Source organism: Coregonus lavaretus, assembly GCF_964263955.1.
Source record: "Coregonus lavaretus genome assembly, chromosome: 28".
NCBI lineage: Eukaryota > Metazoa > Chordata > Actinopteri > Salmoniformes > Salmonidae > Coregonus > Coregonus lavaretus.
Genome location: NC_140015.1, coordinates 17,803,961 through 17,824,218, shown reverse-complemented (window position 1 = coordinate 17,824,218; position 20,258 = coordinate 17,803,961). Strand labels below are relative to the sequence as shown.

General features: G+C 43.4%; 1 protein-coding gene across 2 annotated transcripts in view; it reads right to left on the bottom strand.

Annotated features, from left to right (window-relative positions):
* Window positions 1-20,258, bottom strand: part of LOC311104177 (protein TANC2-like) — a gene marked incomplete at both ends in the record, with an annotated part of 72,165 nt that overhangs the window by 32,885 nt on the left and 19,022 nt on the right. For both annotated transcript variants that reach the window (XM_084145867.1, XM_084145868.1), the window contains one exon: window positions 19,299-19,481. In XM_084145867.1, coding sequence (XP_084001993.1) covers window positions 19,299-19,481 — 183 coding nt within the window. The remainder of the gene's footprint in view (window positions 1-19,298; window positions 19,482-20,258) is intronic.

Genomic DNA, 20,258 nt, shown 5'->3' with positions numbered 1-20,258 from the left:
GAGTCAGGGTGGGTCATGTGTCACTGCTTTTAAGAGATGGCCAATCTGTCATCCCTGCATGTCCGGTAGCGTCAGCGGACGGCCTTGTCTTGTTTATGCAACAAGATACCATACCTACTGTTTGTTAGCTTTACCAAGACATCTACATCTAGCCACAACAGCTGCACTTAAGCACTGGTGTCATCTGATGGAGTTAACTTATACACATACACACAACGCATAAGTACTGTAACTATAAATGTTGTTGCAACAAGCCTAGAGACAACTCTTGAAAACAAGTATAAAATTAGTAGCAACACACAGAATTCAAACAAAAATATGTTGTTTCTCCACCTAAGGGTGGGGAATACAAAGGGAGTAATTAGGAAACATGAAACTCATAAAGTCAAAAGTTTATGACATATTTTAGTGGCAATTCCTGCATGCATTCCATTAATTTTGGTTTGAAAAACAAAAGGAAAAAAATGTATGTCTGGCTCTTTGACGTGAAAAGAAAGGGGAATGCCCAGAGTTTTAATGTAGCAGTATTTTGACCACAGCAGGTTTTTGTCAGGCTTTCACAATGTGAGAACAGTGGGAATATTTATAGACGGGACAAGTGATTACAAAGTGAGTCCTTCCACGGTTTGTTTCTTGACAAGCAGATGTGAAGACTATGTGAGTTTACCAGGCAGCTTTTGGAGATGCCAGCCAGTGCACCAAATCTTGGCCTACTATGTGGAGCTGGAGTGAGTTGAGAGACTTATAAGAGAATCACAGTCTGGGCTGTGGGGAAGCGGTTTCAGACGAGAGTGTCATTCGGAGCGAGAGCCATGTCTCTAAGACAAACACGGCATCCTAAGAAAATAATGTTTAAATGGATGAGGGAATAAAACAGACAGGAATATCAGCTAATGGTCAAAGCCCACTCTCCTTTAAGTTTCCAGTTGGCAAGAGTTAGGAGGAGACCTCTCCAGAATGATACTACAAGATGAAAGCATTCCAGTTGTGCTATTGCAGTCTTTCTTCTCTCTTTTTTTAAAGTAACTGTCCAGTGTTTCCAGATTTCTATGAAATATGACCTATAATTAATTACAATGAGTGAAATAGTTTTCCTTCCAAAATGTTTTGATTAAGTTTGTTAAAAATCAGCTTTTCTTTGTTGGAAGGGTGTGGGCGTAGCCCAACAGAATGGTGTGGGCGTTTACTGCTCATTAAAAATATTCATGCGAGTAGACCGCCGATTGGCCCGCTAATCCTCCTCTAAGAGGAAATAGTAAGCATTTTTTAAACGGTCTGTTTGAGATACAAAAGTTTGAGGTGGGATTTTTCAAGTGTTTTTATATTTTCGCTTTGACCACAAATATGAGTATATAGGATGAGTCAAAAACATTATTTGGGTATACAGTGCATTCGGAAAATATTCAGACCCCTTGACTTTTCCCCCCCAAAATTACATTTCAGCCTTATTCTAAAATAGTTAAATTAAAAGTTTTCCTCATCAATCTACACACAATACCCCATAAGGACAAAGCAAAAACAGGTTTTTAGAAATTTTAGCAAATGTATTAAAAATACAAAACAGAAATACCTTATTTACATAATAATTATTCAGACCCTTTGCTATGAGACTCGAAATTGAGCTCAGGTGCATCCTGTTTCCATTGATCATCCTTGAGATGTTTCTATAACTTGATTGGAGTCCAATTATATTGATTAGACATGATTTGGAAAGGCCCTGTCAAGCCGCTCTGCTTCTTGACACACTGCTCGCTTAACCCGGAAGCCAGCCGTACCAATGTGTCGGAGGAAACACCGTACAACTGGCGACCGAAGTCAGCGCGCATGTGCCCAGCCTGCCACAGGAGTCGCTAGAGCGCGATGGGACAAGGACATCCCGGCTGGCCAAACCCTCCCCTAACCCGGACGACGCTGAGCCAAATTGTGCGCCGCCTCATGGGTCTCCCAGTTGCGGCCGGCCTGTAGTGATGCCTCTAGCACGGCGATGTAGTGCCTTAGACCGCTGCGCCACTCGGGAGGCCCCGAATGCACTGTAAGTTAACAGAATATTCACTTTTAAAAGTGAGATTTTCACTGGACAATTACTTTAAGACATGTAGACGGTATGAATCACTGAAAAGTGACAGCAGAGTTGATGAGTGAACTCTGGAGTTTGACTGGAGATCTTGGGTATACGACATTTCTCAAACCGTCTGTCTGCTGGGACGAGTTGTCATTCGTTACATGGGAGAACACTGTAATATGGTTTACCCCCCTGGGCGGGACTTCAAAGTGTTCAGAGCTTATATACTTCCATCATTCTTTGGAGAGGAAAAAAAGAGAGTGAAATCTGGCATGAAAGCTAGTTGTCTGGGCAAGAGTAGCCACACTCCTCAAAAGCTATCAAAGAACTGTGTGATGTTTCAAGGTCCCTTGCTTGAGTTTAGCTGGAGTTCAACTCCTTCCACAGGCTCAAGGAGAGGTTCTGTGAGGTAAAAGTTACCAGAAAACTAATTGCAGCTTGAAGACAGAATAGTCCAGTCGTGTAAAAAAAACTACTCTTGGAGTGGGTGAGACAATTCTCCTCAGGATCCACCAAAAAGTGATACCTTCCTCGGTTCTGAACCAACCAATGTGTTTATTAATTGAGAGGACCGTGAAAACAGGAAGAATGAATGGTGCCTTGTTTTCCAAGGAAGTGTCATTCTAGGCTTAAAATCTTTCCTCAGGTTAGAACAGTATGGAGATGTCGTCTTGGTGTATTGGCACATTCCTCCATGCTCCACTCTAACGAACAAATTTCAAGGTGACAAATCCGGTCTGTCATCTTTGCTCTCTCCTAGCTTCAAGGTCTGGCAACGACATGTGAGAAATCTGTTTAATACTCCCAAGATAACATATTTATTGTCTATTCTCTGCAATAGCACTACCTCATTATGGCTGAAGAGCTGAACAATCACAAAAAAGGAGATCTGAATGCCATATGTTGCATTTCTATTTACATGGTGAGATATTTAGAGACAGAGAATTGGGTTAAGAACCACTTTCTGGCATGCAACAACAACTTACATAAGCCAGCTGAACAGCGAATACACTGGTGCAGAGCACAAAGAGTTGAACCAGTAAACACTGGGTCGCATCGCAGGCACTACTACAAAAACCACTAACAATGCTACGTCCTTGTTCTCTCCAGGCTATTTCTCATTGGATGGAGATACTAACTCTGCCCGCCAGCTGTCAAGCCCAGAGAGAACCTCCCCATCACCCCAGAACGCCAAAGGACACACCTTCCATTAAAGCTTATGCTTAACGTTCCCTTTGGTCTCCCCCTGGAGCGCTCAAAGGAAGCCAATGAGAGGTTGTTGGTGGAAAAGGGTGCGGAGGGCAAGAGGAAAGGAGGATAGTGTAGGTTAGCAGAGGGAATTAATAAAATGGTGTAAATACATCATGGGCGTAGAAAATCCCTCCAGAGACAGATGTGACATTTCTCTGCGGCAGCACTTTCCAGGAAGGGAAGGGGCTTTAAAATACCCTCATCCACAGGGGGCTGGGTTGTCACTATGATGGATCCACAAATCCTGCTAACGAGATTACAGAATCAGAAAATATGTTTGTGAGCGAGCGGTCGCACAGCACGCACAGGCCGGCCGAGTAGTGTGTCACGTGTGCAGTCGTGTGTGCAGCACTCGTTTGTGTGTGAGAGTAGGATATTCCTATTTCGGACTTCTATAGTCAAACATAGTTGATGGATTAAAAAACCAATGTCTCTGAATAAATATGTGAGCATAAGTACATGTAGACCAGCACATACTTTATCATGTCGTGCATCTCTTCAATATAGCTGGAAGAGCGTGGGTTGAATCCATAATACATCCTAGGAGTAAGAGTCTTGTCTTCATCATTCATTAATAGGAGCTGGTGGGGTTGAAAAGATTGCACAATTAGAACCTGCCATCTGCACTGGGCTACATGATCAAATTAGCCAGAAGACATGCTGAATGCCAAACCCAATGTCTTGAATCCTAAGAAACAACACTATGACACAACAAAAACAAAGCACTTCATAAAAACAGACGTGACGCTACTGTACCGCAAAAGCAACTCCCATTCTTTGATCTAGCATTGCTCATTCATTCACAATGGCAGATGAAGAAGAAAATGGCGGTGGTGGCCAGCAAATCTATCACAATCCCATCTACACACACCTCCGCTGTCACACATTGACCCATCACCCCGAGTGGCCTGGGATGTGAGCCGCGGTAACACACGCCCCACACTCCATTACTGAGCCATTAGAGGGCGAGCGGTCACACGTGAGGTGGCTACGAGGTGAAACCCCCTTGTCTCATGCCCCGCATTGGGTCATCCATCAGGCTCGTTGACTGTGAGGGTCACCGCCATATTGTGTACTGGACTGTGCAACGTCATAATGGCCTCCGTAAATACAGTAGAAACACACTCACTAGCATACATGCTACAATACGAGAGCAGGGTTAACAAGCAAGTAGCCACTAGCGCCTGCTCGGTGATAGCTGGCAAGTGCAGACGATTAGTCCAATGCTATTGTTGCGGTTATTATCTAATTAGCTGGCATGCTTAGCTGGTTTGACTTACAAGAACAATTTTTACCAGCAGAAGACATTCAGCGGGAATAGCTCTGGTAGGTCATATTACAGAAACAATAACGATGGCAGGTCATATTGAACAGCCCTGGCTGGTACAATGAAAGAGTCATCATTTATGGGGTATTGCAGGGCTATGTAAACCGAACACAACAATAACAATAAGAAAATGGATGCTGTGACAATGACATATACGCTCACTTAAATAGCAATAATGTTTACAGGAAACAAAGAGGAAGAAAAATAATAGAAAAGGGGGCAAACCAGTGGAGGCTGCTGAGGGGAGGACGGCTCATAATAATGGCTGGAATGGAGTAAAGGGAATGGTATCAATCACATTTGATACCATTCCATTCCAGCCATTACACTCCAGTTCAGCAATTATTATGAGCCGTTTTCCCCTCAGCAGCTTCCACTGGGGCAAACCCATTGTCATTTATGATTGAACATAAATAGCACACTGTATGACTTCAATAGGACTTTAGAGGCCTGTTTCTAAGGGTTTCTATCTCCAACAGGGTCCATGGGAATGCAAGAGTAAGTAGTTTCAAGTTTAAATACCAGAATATCTACTATACTGTGCATTTTATAGATTTAGTATCACAGTGAGAAGACTAATTGAAGACTAAGAGACCCTTATTGACCAAAGCAATAATGTGAAAAATGGAAAACAGGCAATGCTCTCACACCTCACTAGATATCTCTCCTTAAATACAGTGTAAGACTGCTGAAAAAGATAAGACAGGTGAAATTGTGATAAGACCCCAGTTGGGTATGACCTCAACAATGGTAAAATGACCAACACTAGCTAGGTTTCCATCCAATAGGCCACAGATTTTCATGTGAATATTCTAAACTCTGCATAAAAAATTGACTTGTTGTAGATAAAAGGCTGTGCGGGATGACATAGTGTACATAAAAATAACTTTTGCAGTTAAATTCCCATGCACCAAATAAAAAATAAAAGTTAAAAGGGTTTCAATCGTATTTTCAACTCTATTGATGGTTCTGTTTCTAAAAATCACATCTCACATAATTAATTTGACAGATGAAAATATCCCATATTGTCTATCCCATTTGCCGACATTTGGAAAGCTTACCGACAAATTTGCTGTTTCCATCAGACCGTCGTAACATTTTTCTCCCCCCAACATGTACTTTACTGGCATAAAAAGTTTGGATGGAAACCTGGTTACTGTCTGCATTTTGTTCTGTCTGAGCATTATTTGTTAATAAAGAGCACATTTCTTGCTTATTAAGCCTCCTTTGGGACATTCTACTTTACATTTGACAGTGGGCATCTGGTCGGTCCATTGCTGCCAGTAGTATGTGCCACTGTTGATAAATCAGAGACGATATGAAGTAGTGGTGGAGATGGCGTAGCGTGATTAGTCTCCCTAACGAGGACTGACTGTTCGTTTACGTGTGTGAAAGAGTGACAGCTGCCCGTGTCCCTGAGGGTGCCCTGCCTTCCTTCCTCCGCGTGGGTTCTTCTTATGTAAGCGGTTTCCTTGACAACCGAGAGGTGCCTCAGAGTGTGTCCTGAGTTGCCATGACCGCCCACACCGGTTCTGATTGGCTTTGGGTTGGCTATAGGATTTCCCAGGGGAATACACCTGTGGGTTGAGGTGGTGGCTTCTCTGAATGTCTATTGGCTACAGTACATTTTCTTGCAAAGGCCCCAGACACAAGTATGTTTTCTTTAAAACACACAAGTACACGCAGTCATAGAGAAATATACATACATAACAGACATGCAACAAACTAACATGCAATTATAACATATTGAAATATAACACCCCGGCATCTCCTCACACACTCCCCTCCAGAGTGAGAGAGAGACAGAAAGAGAAGAAGAGAAAGGCAGATTTATTGGACGGGTTCTCACCATTTAACTAAATCCTTCCCTCAGTAAAGCTTGAGAAAATAAAACCCAAATGTCTTCCGTTCTGCATGAATTGTTGACAAACAACCCCGGGAGAAGAGGATAATAAACGTTCCATTCAAACCAATCCTCAGCTCCGAGCAGCGTCTTTCCTCTGCTCGCAAACTGAAGCCTAATTCTGTGTCCCTTCACAGTTGACGTGTGACGTAGACACAGAGGGAGTGAATGAGAGAGAGGGAGAGAGAGATAGCAGAGTAGAGCATGTTTAGATGGCAGTCACCTGACAGTTGAGACGAGGGAGGAAGTGAGGAAGTAGCATCACCCCAATCACATCATACCCCCCAGGCTCCCCAGCCGGTGCTGGAGGGAAAGGTGTGGGTAGAGAGGAACTCATCCTCTAAGCATTCCTTTATTTCCAGAGCCTGCTGTCATTAGTGTGGTGGTGGGTGATGGTGGTAAAATAGTATGTTTTTGTACAGGGCATGGATAAATGAGGGAGAGAGAGAATCAACAAGGCAAGTATACAGAGCCTTCTGAAAGTATTTATTCCACATTTTGTTGTGTTACAGCCTGAATTCAAATACTCCATAATGACAAAGTGAAGATTTTAGCAAATTTATTGAAAATGAAACACAGATATCTCATTTAGATAAGTATTCACACCTGAGTCAAAACACATTAGAATCACATTTGGCAGCGATTACAGATGAGAGTCTTTCTGAGCAAGTCTCTAAGAGCTTTGCACACCTGGATTGTACAATATTTGCACATTAACTTTTCAAAATTCTACAAGCTCTGTCAAGTTGGTTGTTGATCATTGCTAGACAGCCATTTGCAAGTCTTGCAATAGATTTTCAAGCCGATTTAAGTCAAAACTGTAACTTGGCCACTCAGGAACATTCAATGTCTTCTTGGTAAGCATCTCCAGTGTACAGTCGTGGTCAAAAGTTTTGAGAATGACACAAGTATTGGTCTTCACTGTTCGCTGCTTCAGTGTTATGAGATATTTTTGTCAGATGTTACTATGGTATACTGAAGTATAATTACAAGCATTCCATAAGTGTCAAATGCTTTTATTGACAATTACATTAAGTTTATGCAAAGAGTCAATATTTGCAGTGTTGACCCTTCTTTTTCAAGACCTCTGCAATCCGCCCTGGCATGCTGTCAATTAACTTCTGGGCCACATCCTGACTGATGGCAGCCTATTCTTGCATAATCAATGCTTGGAGTTTGTCAGAATTTGTGTTTTTTTGTTTGTCCACCCGCCTCTTGAGGATCGACCACAAGTTCTCAATGGGATTAAGGTCTGGGGAGTTTCCTGGCCATGGACCCAAAATGTCGTTGTTTTGTTCCCCGAACCACTTAGTTATCACCTTTGCCTTATGGCAAGGTGCTCCATCATGCTGGAAAAGGCATTGGTCGTCACCAAACTGTTCTTGGATGGTTGGGAGAGGTTGCTCTCGGAGGATGTGTTGGTACCATTCTTTATTCATGGCTGTGTTCTTAGGCAAAATTGTGAGTGAGCCCACTCCCTTGGCTGAGAAGCAACCCCACACATGAATGGTCTCAGGATGCTTTACTCTTGGCATGACACAGGACTGATGGTAGCGCTCACCTTGTCTTCTCCGGACAAGGTGTTTTCCAGATGCCCCAAACAATCGGAAAGGGGATTCATCAGAGAAAATGACTTTACCCCAGTCCTCAGCAGTCCAATCCCTGTACCTTTTACAGAATATCAGTCTGTCCCTGAAGTGGCTTCTTTGCTGCCCTTCTTGACACCAGGCCATCCTCCAAAAGTCTTCGCCTTACTGTGCGTGCAGATGCACTCACACCTGCCTGCTGCCATTCCTGAGCAAGCTCTGCACTGGTGGTGCCCCGATCCCGCAGCTGAATCAACTTTAGGAGACGCTCCTGGCGCTTGCTGGACTTTCTTGGGCGCCCTCACGTCTTCACAACAATTGAACCTCTCTCCTTGAAGTTCTTGATGATCCGATAAATGGTTGATTTAGGTGCAATCTTACTAGCAGCAATATCCTTGCCTGTGAAGGCCTTTTTGTGCAAAGCAATGATGACGGCATGTGTTTCCTTGCAGGTAACCATGGTTAACAGAGGAAGAACAATGATTTCAAGCACCACCCTCCTTTTAAAGCTTCCAGTCTGTTATTCTAACTCAATCAGCATGACAGAGTGATCTCCAGCCTTGTCCTCGTCAACACTCTCACCTGTGTTAACGGGAGAATCACTGACATGACGGCAGCTGGTCCTTTTGTGGCAGGGCTGAAATGCAGTGGAAATGTTTTTGGGGGATTAAGTTCATTTTCATGGCAAAGAGGGACTTTGCAATTAATTGCAATTCATCTGATCACTCTTCATGACATTCTGGAGTATATGCAAATTGCCATCATCAAAACTGAGGCAGCAGACATTGTGAAAATTAGTATTTGTGTCATTCTCAAAACTTTTGACCACGACTGTATACTTGGCCTTGTGTTTTAGGTTATTTGCCTGTGCTTAGTGCTTAGCTCTATTCTGTTTCTTTTTATAATACAAAACTCCCTAGTCCTTGCCGATGACAAGCATGCCCATACCATGATGCAGCCACCACCATGCTTGAAAATATGAAGAGTGGTACTCAGTGATGTGTTGGATTTCCCCAAACATAACATTTTGTATTCAGGACTAAGTTAAATTCTTGGCCACATTTTTTGCAGTTTTACTTTAGTGCCTTATTGCAAACAGGACTCCTGAACTTATTTAGGCTTGCCATAACAAAGGGGTTGAATACTTATTGACTCAAGACATTTCAGTTTGACATTTTTAATTAATTTGTAAACATTTCTAAAAACATAATTCCACTTTGACATTATTGGGTATTGTGTGAAGGCTAGTGACACAAAGTCTCAATTGAATACATTTTAAATTCAGGCTGTAACACAACAAAATGTGGAAAATGGGGTGTGAATACTTTCTGAAGGCACTGTATGTCTAAGTCCAGCAAAATAAGTGTGTGTTGAACTTCTGTTGTCATGGTAACAATGTGGGAGGCAGGAGGAAAGGAGGAGGTGTAAAACGGTGGGGAAGTGTAAAGGACAACTATTAGAGAGTAAACGATGCTGAAAGCTATAGCCAATGGCAGGCAGAGGAAGGAAGGTGGGAAGAGAGAGCCGGGCAAAGAAAGTTAACTACAAAGGCTAATGTGGTTACCAGGGGAACATGACTCCCCTCTTTTCTCAGTCTCTCTCATCATTCACTTTCCTCAAGCACTTCATCCATCTCATAGCAATAGGTTATCTTTAGGGATTATTCATAATAGACCACCACTGAGTAGAGAACAGTCAGAAAAATATGGACACAAAGTGCTAAACAGTGAAAATGAACGTTGGAAGCAAAGCAAAATCCCAATACAACTTTTCCTTAGGTGGATGGCAAGGAAAATGGAGAGGCTCGGCCCACCTAAATTAGACTAAGGGGAAACTGCCACGCTCTTGGCTGCCAGGCCTGTGTTGAGTGTGGTCTGGCAGCTCCCAGGGGAGTAGAATGGCTAGGCCACACGGCGACACCGTAGTGACTGACTGTCACCAACAGCGGGAGCACTTAAGCGGTCTGCGCCACACGCCTATTGACTGGCTGTCAGGCTCATAATTGAATCTCCAACCCTTATTCCGCTCAGACGCTGTTGGATTAGCTAACCCGGCCACTCCACTAATGGTGTCCGGGTGAGTAGTTCTCCTTCTCTCCACCCACTATCTCTGAATCTCACACTCTCTACATGTCTTTCTTTGTGCTCTCATTTCGCTCTCTTGGGCTCTTTTAGATACTTTCTCTGTGCATCCATCCTTCCTCTCTAGCTTGAAGTAATCAAACATTAAGTAAAAAGGAGCTTCAGCTTTGTTTTCAACGATTCCAGTCATGTCAGGTGAGTGGTTATAAGATACCTCATGGAAGGGAGGTAAGAAGAATGATGTTTTTAAATAGTCAAATCAATCTTGCTCTATCTTGTTTCTTTCTCCTCTATCTGTGAGTGTCTCTGTGTCAAACAGAACCACAGACAAAGCCTTCAATTCATGCAATGGGGTCAACTTAATTGGCTAAGAGGTCAAAAGCCAATATTCAGTCCCTGGCAGGAGGCATCTCTCGCATTGATTGCCATCATTAGCGTGTCTGTGCACGCCATATAGCCAACCCTTTTGTTTCCAGGATGACAAATGCGGGAATAATGCCTCGAAAACCTTTCAGTGTGAGAAGGATAGGAAATCCAATTGGCTAACATGATCCATCCATCTCAGCTGCCTGCTGGTGTCCAGTGAGAGCTGCTCCACTTAAAACCTCATCAGTAATCACTGTTTCATTCCCTCCCTAAAAGGCCTGACCCAGGACAAACACATTAAGAGATGATATTATCTTAAATCCACCAAAGCATATTGGACATGCATGAGAGAATAAAGCTAGATTTGATATGGATGCATGGGAGGTAGTTTGAGATAATACGCTTTGAGAATATGACTAGGCTATTTTATGTTTGTCAAACACAGATGGACACAGAAAGCCAGAGACAGATAGACAGACCTTGAAAACAAGGCAAACTGAATCCCCTAACAATGGCTAGGGCACAACTGCTCAATCTACAATGCACCCAATGCAAAGTGGTGCTCGGACCTAATATAGGCTAAACTGAAGGTAATAATCTTAACAAGACCATTTCAAAACATTCCAAATGTCAAACAATCCCTATAGATACAAGAATGAATATGTACAACAAAACGACTTGAACAAATAAATACCAGATGAAATGAATGATATCTGTTCATCTTCAATGCCCTTGCTGAGGGAAGGAGATTTTCACTCAAAATCTCACGATACATGGCCCCATTCATTCTTTCCTTTACACGGATCAGTCGTCCTGGTCCCTTTGCAGAAAAACAGCCCCAAAGCATGATGTTTCCACCCCCATGCTTCACAGTAGGTATGGTGTTCTTTGGATGCAACTCAGCATTCTTTGTCCTCCAAACACGACGAGTTGAGTTTTTACCAAAAAGTTATATTTTGGTTTCATCTGACCATATGACATTCTCCCAATCCTCTTCTGGATCATCCAAATGCACTCTAGCAAACTTCAGACGGGCCTGGACATGTACTGGCTTAAGCAGGGGGACACGTCTGGCACTGCAGGATTTGAGTCCCTGGCGGCGTAGTGTGTTACTGATGGTAGGCTTTGTTACTTTGGTCCCAGCTCTCTGCAGGTCATTCACTAGGTCCCCCCGTGTGGTTCTGGGATTTTTGCTCACCGTTCTTGTGATCATTTTGACCCCACGGGGTGAGATCTTGCGTGGAGCCCCAGATCGAGGGAGATTATCAGTGGTCTTGTATGTCTTCCATTTCCTAATAATTGCTTCCACAGTTGATTTATTCAAACCAAGCTGCTTACCTATTGCAGATTCAGTCTTCCCAGCCTGGTGCAGGTCTACAATTTTGTTTCTGGTGTCCTTTGACAGCTCTTTGGTCTTGGCCATAGTGGAGTTTGGAGTGTGACTGTTTGAGGTTGTGGACAGGTGTCTTTTATACTGATAACAAGTTCAAACTGGTGCCATTAATACAGGTAACGAGTGGAGGACAGAGGAGCCTCTTAAAGAAGAAGTTACAGGTCTGTGAGAGCCAGAAATCTTGCTTGTTTGTAGGTGACCAAATACTTATTTTCCACCATAATTTGCAAATAAATTCATTAAAAATCCTACAATGTGATTTTCTGGAATTTTTTTCTCAATTTGTCTGTCATAGTTGACGTGTACCTATGATGAAAATTACAGGCCTCTCTCATCTTTTTAAGTGGGAGAACTTGCACAATTGGTGGCTGACTAAATACTTTTTTCCCCCACTGTACAGTGGGGAAAAAAAGTATTTAGTCAGCCACCAATTGTGCAAGTTCTCCCACTTAAAAAGATGAGAGAGGCCTGTAATTTTCATCATAGGTACTCGTCAACTATGACAGACAAAATGAGAATTTTTTTTCCAGAAAATCATATTGTAGGATTTTTTATGAATTTATTTGCAAATTATGGTGGAAAATAAGTATTTGGTCAATAACAAAAGTTTCTCAATACTTTGTTATATACCCTTTGTTGGCAATGACACAGGTCAAACGTTTTCTGTAAGTCTTCACAAGGTTTTCACACACTGTTGCTGGTATTTTGGCCCATTCCTCCATGCAGATCTCCTCTAGAGCAGTGATGTTTTGGGGCTGTCGCTGGGCAACACGGACTTTCAACTCCCTCCAAAGATTTTCTATGGGGTTGAGATCTGGAGACTGGCTAGGCCACTCCAGGACCTTGAAATGCTTCTTACGAAGCCACTCCTTCGTTGCCCGGGCGGTGTGTTTGGGATCATTGTCATGCTGAAAGACCCAGCCACGTTTCATCTTCAATGCTCTTGCTGATGGAAGGAGGTTTTCACTCAAAATCTCACGATACATGGCCCCATTCATTCTTTCCTTTACACGGATCAGTCGTCCTGGTCCCTTTGCAGAAAAACAGCCCCAAAGCATGATGTTTCCACCCCCATGCTTCACAGTAGGTATGGTGTTCTTTGGATGCAACTCAGCATTCTTTGTCCTCCAAACACGACGAGTTGAGTTTTTATCAAAAAGTTATATTTTGGTTTCATCTGACCATATGACATTCTCCCAATCCTCTTCTGGATCATCCAAATGCACTCTAGCAAACTTCAGACGGGCCTGGACATGTACTGGCTTAAGCAGGGGGCACTGCAGGATTTGAGTCCCTGGCGGCGTAGTGTGTTACTGATGGTAGGCTTTGTTACTTTGGTCCCAGCTCTCTGCAGGTCATTCACTAGGTCCCCCCGTGTGGTTCTGGGATTTTTGCTCACCGTTCTTGTGATCATTTTGACCCCATGGGGTGAGATCTTGCATGGAGCCCCAGATCGAGGGAGATTATCAGTGGTCTCGAATGTCTTCCATTTCCTAATAATTGCTCCCACAGTTGATTTCTTCAAACCAAGCTGCTTACCTATTGCAGATTCAGTCTTCCCAGCCTGGTGCAGGTCTACAATTTTGTTTCTGGTTTCCTTTGACAGCTCTTTGGTCTTGGCCATAGTGGAGTTTGGAGTGTGACTGTTTAAGGTTGTGGACAGGTGTCTTTTATACTGATAACAAGTTCAAACAGGTGCCATTAATACAGGTAACGAGTGGAGGACAGAGGAGCCTCTTAAAGAAGAAGTTACAGGTCTGTGAGAGCCAGAAATCTTGCTTGTTTGTAGGTGACCAAATACTTATTTTCCACCATAATTTGCAAATTAATTCATAAAAAATCCTACAATGTGATTTTCTGGATTTTTTTTTCTCAATTTGTCTGTCATAGTTGACGTGTACCTATGATGAAAATTACAGGCCTCTCTCATCTTTTTAAGTGGGAGAACTTGCACATTTGATGGCTGACTAAATACTTTTTTTCCCCACTGTATATACATATATATACACTGCTCAAAAAAATAAAGGGAACACTAAAATAACACATCCTAGATCTGAATGAATGAAATAATCTTTACATAGTTGAATGTGCTGACAACAAAATCACACAAAAATTATCAATGGAAATCAAATTTATCAACCCATGGAGGTCTGGATTTGGAGTCACCCTCAAAATTAAAGTGGAAAACCACACTACAGGCTGATCCAACTTTGATGTAATGTCCTTAAAACAAGTCAAAATGAGGCTCAGTAGTGTGTGTGGCCTCCACGTGCCTGTATGACCTCCCAACAACGCCTGGGCATGCTCCTGATGAGGTGGCGGATGGTCTCCTGAGGGATCTCCTCCCAGACCTGGACTAAAGCATCCGCCAACTCCTGGACAGTCTGTGGTGCAACGTGGCGTTGGTGGATGGAGCGAGACATGATGTCCCAGATGTGCTCAATTGGATTCAGGTCTGGGGAATGGGCGGGCCAGTCCATAGCATCAATGCCTTCCTCTTGCAGGAACTGCTGACACACTCTAGCCACATGAGGTCTAGCATTGTCTTGCATTAGGAGGAACCCAGGGCCAACCGCACCAGCATATGGTCTCACAAGGGGTCTGAGGATCTCATCTCGGTACCTAATGGCAGTCAGGCTACCTCTGGCGAGCACATGGAGGGCTGTGCGGCCCCCCAAAGAAATGCCACCCCACACCATGACTGACCCACCGCCAAACCGGTCATGCTGGAGGATGTTGCAGGCAGCAGAACGTTCTCCACGGCGTGTCCAGACTCTGTCACGTCTATAATATAATAATAATATAATATGCCATTTAGCAGACGCTTTTATCCAAAGCGACTTACAGTCATGCGTGCATACATTTTTTTTTTTTTTTTGTGTATGGGTGGTCCCGGGGATCGAACCCAGATGTGTTCGATCCCCGGTTCACATGTGCTCAGTGTGAACCTGCTTTCATCTGTGAAGAGCACAGGGCGCCAGTGGCGAATTTGCCAATCTTGGTGTTCTCTGGCAAATGCCAAACGTCCTGCACGGTGTTGGGCTGTAAGCACAACCCCCACCTGTGGACGTCGGGCCCTCATACCACCCTCATGGAGTCTGTTTCTGACCGTTTGAGCAGACACATGCACATTTGTGGCCTGCTGGAGGTCATTTTGCAGGGCTCTGGCAGTGCTCCTCCTGCTCCTCCTTGCACAAAGGCGGAGGTAGCAGTCCTGCTGCTGGGTTGTTGCCCTCCTACGGCCTCCTCCACGTCTCCTGATGTACTGGCCTGTCTCCTGGTAGCGCCTCCATGCTCTGGACACTACGCTGACAGACACAGCAAACCTTCTTGCCACAGCTCGCATTGATGTGCCATCCTGGATGAGATGCACTACCTAAGCCACTTGTGTGGGTTGTAGACTCCGTCTCATGCTACCACTAGAGTGAAAGCATCGCCAGCATTCAAAAGTGACCAAAACATCAGCCAGGAAGCATAGGAACTGAGAAGTGGTCGTGGTCACCACCTGCAAAACCAGTCCTTTATTGGGGGTGTCTTGCTAATTGCCTATAATTTCCACCTGTTGTCTATTCCATTTGCACAACAGCATGTGAAATGTATTGTCAATCAGTGTTGCTTCCTAAGTGGACAGTTTGATTTCACAGAAGTGTGATTGACTTGGAGTTACATTGTGTTGTTTAAGTGTTCCCTTTATTTTTTTGAGCAGTGTACATACACATACACATATACATACACATACATATACATATACACACATACACACCCACAAACATACATATCCTTTAAAAATATATATATATTCCCCTTTATTACTTTCCAACCCCGCCACCCTTTCCCTACTTGGAGTAAACTAGTGAACAACAACGCCTAGGCCTCTACTTCCAGCCCATACGCACTATCTACATTTTATGGACACAATAATTACATTTTGTTTGTTCTTTCTCCTGAACTTCTTCTAGTCTCAACCTCTCCGATAATTTTCCTGATGTCCATCCGGTTTGCTTCTATATGCCATATCTTTCTAACTGTGCTCCTTCACAAAAGCTCCCAACCTACAACCCATACACTTATTATGGACACAGCGTGCCTACATTATTAGTTATCTTGTTATTGTTTGTTGTTAGTTGTTATTAGTCCCATCCTTTAATCCCATTCAACACCTCCCATCTGTCTTTTAACACCATCCATATAGGATTTCTATTTGCCATATATATTTCAACTGTACTGTGATGTCTTACAAAAGTTCTGAACCTTTCTATTCTCATTGTTTCTACAGATTGTGAATTGAAAATAAACCTTTTTGCTAATAGTATTATTATGTTATTGATCGATTGACTATGACTTTTCAGATCACCCAGTAGTGCCATCTGCAGGGTTAGCTCCAGGTAAATATTGCAATCCTTTAGCCATTCCTGGACCTGTGTCCAAAAACAAGCTACAAATGGACAGTACCAAAACAAATGATCTAATGATTCTGTCTCTTCGCAGCAAAATCTGCAGAGCTGGGAAGATTGTATCCCCCGTATAAATAACATTCTATTGGTAGCAATAATTTAAATTGAAAGATTCTAAGTTTTGAATCCGGTGTCGTTTTGCGTATCAATTCATAAACACTATGCCATGGGATCGGTACATCAAAAATCTCTTCCCAACTATTTTGCAATGTATATGGGACGGCTGTCAATCCTTTGATCCTTAAATGAAACTGATATACTTTTTTATTTATCACAGTTTTCCTTAACCAATTATGTTCTTTAATGCAAGGCTGACAGACAAGTTCCTTACTTTCTCCTCCTTCCACTTTCCTCTTCCATTTTTGCGGTAAGGCTGCAATTATTTGGTTGTAATTTTGGGTAGAGCAGACATTTCCATATGTTTTTGTTAGCTACATGTGCGATATAACTCCACCAGTCCTACCGATGATATCATTTACAAAGATTATACCTTTTTTACTTATACCTTTTTTTGTTTATTAAATAACCAAATATACATTAAATTGGCAGAGAAAGCCTTCCATGCCATAACAATCCTAAAACAAAAACAGTTCAAATCAGTTTTGACGCAGGCAGCAACCATTTTGCATACACTCATATAGAATGTGAACTAGCATATACTGTATAGCGACTAGCTCACACTAGCAGACGAGTGGGAAAAGGCTCCATGACGTTTACAAAACATAATTGAAAACAAGTAATTGTGGCGCAGCGGTCTAAGGCACTGCATCTCAGTACAGACCCCCTGGTCCGATTCCAGGCTGTATCACAACCGGCCGTGATTGGGAGTCCCATAGGACGGCGCACAATTGGCCCAGCGTCGTCCGGGTTTGGCCGGTGTAGGCCGTCATTGTAAATAAGAATTTGTTCTTAACTGACTTGCCTAGTTAAATAAAGGTTAAATAAAATAAAAAATAATTTTAAAAAAGAGTGGGGGAAAGCCCAACAGAAATAACAGTTTGGAGTGGAACAATGAGTGTTGTTAAGGGGTCAGAAAGAAATGAAGATGTTGGGTGCCTGTTCAGAGGAAGTGGAACAGGGGGAGAGAAAGAGAGAGAGCGAGAGAATGTTGACATGAAAGACCTATATACTGTATATTAATATTCAAATCTGTGTCCTGGTCACACCCTTCTTTGACACACTCGCACATTTGTTTGTGACCTCTATGAGCATCGTGAAACACCCTGACCAGTCACTTCATAAGACAATTAAGAGTGCTTGCAACATTCACACCACATAATGATCCACCGGCTGTCTCGCCCTTCTCCGAGGATGGATGGAAGAGGAAAAAGGGGAGGAAAAAAAGAAATAAAGAGAAATAAAACCAGACTAGTACACCCTGGTGGCCTGAACAGAAAACTACACTGTGAGCTCCATCTTATCTTGCGTGGAGAAGCTGTATTGAAAATAACTATCCATTTAGAGCCCTTCATCTTCACAAGCCTGTTGTGGTCCTCGCCTGTTTTGATGGCCAGCTTGTGAAATGGTGGCCTGTTGCCATCTATGGGGCAGATTTCAGAGAGACGCCTTGTTATGTTATCTGGGCCAGACAGTGTCGAGGAGCGATGTCACAGTCGGCTTACCAGCCTCTTTAACAGCCACAGCTTCCCGCTGAGATGTAACATTATGCGTTTCCCACAATGCAACCTGAACTAACCGGGGGTGGGGTAAGTGACGTAGGGTTATGGGTGTTAACAAGGGAGATGGGCGAACTCCACACTCATTACCTTATTTGTGAGGAGGATGGAGGATTTGACATGGATAACTTTTGGGCTTCTTGAAAGCCTCTAAACTATGACATTGCAGGGAGTTGAATAATACTGAGGAAAACTAGTTCAGATAAACAACAAATCAGCATCTCATGAAATCCTTAACTTGAAATACCTGCACATGAAAAACCAACACATTGCTATAATAATAATAATAATAATAATAATAAGTACTTATATAGCGCTTTTCAAGGACCCAATATCCCAGTCGTCATCTCTTTCTCACCTTTCAGTCATACTGCGATGCACCCTACCATCCATAGACAAATACTCGCACGTCAAACATTCACATGACAAGCCATCAAAACATGCCATTCCAATCACTCTCGCACACACTCACACACTTCATTTTCTCGTACACACCATCACTTACACACTCCCATCCCTATCACACACCATCTCTCCTCTCCCTCTGAATTACACACAGCCGCTCCCCTATCGCAAACACCCTGGCATTAACCATCCTGGTAAGGGGGGGTGGGGGGATGTATGAGTTTACCCCAGTGGAATGGTAAAGCAGGGGGGGGGGGCTCAGCGAGGGGGCCAAGGGGGAGACAGGTCCACGTTCACCCAGTGGGCCTTATCTCAGTCCCATAATGAGGACTCAGCAGGGAGGCACAATCAGCCTTGTCAGGACAGGTGCCATACTGTATTGTGGGGACAATTCTCAGATAATATGAAAGTGTTGGTTGTGATTTAAGCAGAGCAGCCCTCTATGAATCTAATTGGTTAATCTTCAAAGGGGTCGGGAGCCACAGTGTGCTACTTGGACAGGATGAACTGGCCAGAAATGTAATTCAGTTCAATTCAGATCAGTGTGACAGACCCTGAATACAGTTAAAATGGAGTTAGAATCAAGTGGAAGATGTCGTCAGCGTTAGCAAGCATCTTTTCACCTTCAATACCAAATCTACATGCATCATGCACAAAACAAGGCTCCTTGATACTTCTCGCTGTGTCCACGCAGTAGTACTGAACAAAGGACAGCAGTAAGTTTGTTCATGCCAAACCTCACCTAGTGCGTCTACAGACCAAAACTGAACTAGGACCAGTGGTTGAGTAACTACCTGGGAGCCTCTTAGTAGTCTGCAGTCTCATGTTGAGGGCCTGGTGGGAGAGTAGGGGGGAGGAGGGCAGCGAGCGTGACACGCCCTCCATGATGCGGATGTGCTGCATGCCCTCGGTCACCGGGAGAGGAGGCACCCCGTAGTCGCCCTCAAACAGGCCGTCACCCTCTGTGGAGCTGCCACCTGGGAAGGAGAGACAGAGAGGGGTCATATAGTCATGTATAATATATTCACACACAGCGGCAGAATTTGTCATTTGACATCAACTACTGTTCACAAAAGACACCTAAAACCAACACACTGACATATTGCATTATCACCACTCACAATATAGAGCACACACACACACACACACACACACACACACACACACACACACACATACCAAATCGCTCATTAACAGCACACTTAGTATCATCTCCACCGTGTCAACACCTCCAGTTTTAGACGCGGTTGAGGCTGCAGTTTCACCGTACAAGCTGGCAAACCTCTGCAACTGTTATCCTAGTGTTAACGGATGGGTCCATTATGTTTCTTTTCCAGACAAGCACCTGCCTGGTGCCTGGTAGTGAAACAGCGGGCTAATTAGGATAGGATAGGATAGCACAGCCACTAGGCATGCTGGAATGTCATCCTACCACATGTTAAAGTGACGGAAAATGTCAGCTGGAACATTAAATAGCTCTTACTGTGCCAGATATCCAAATATAGCAGAAACTAATGATGATCAATAAAAATTGATCCAATTGATCAACACCGAAGGCAAAGACTGAATGTGACATTACTCTATCCTCCTCCTTCTTTCTTTAGCACACTAGACGTTCCCCTGGCAACAACAGGTAGCCTAGCGGTTAAGAGTGTTGGGCCAGTAGCTGAAAGATCACTGATTCGAATCCCCGAGCCGGCAAGGTGGAAAAATCACACACACACACCACGTTTGGAATATATTTTAGCAATTTG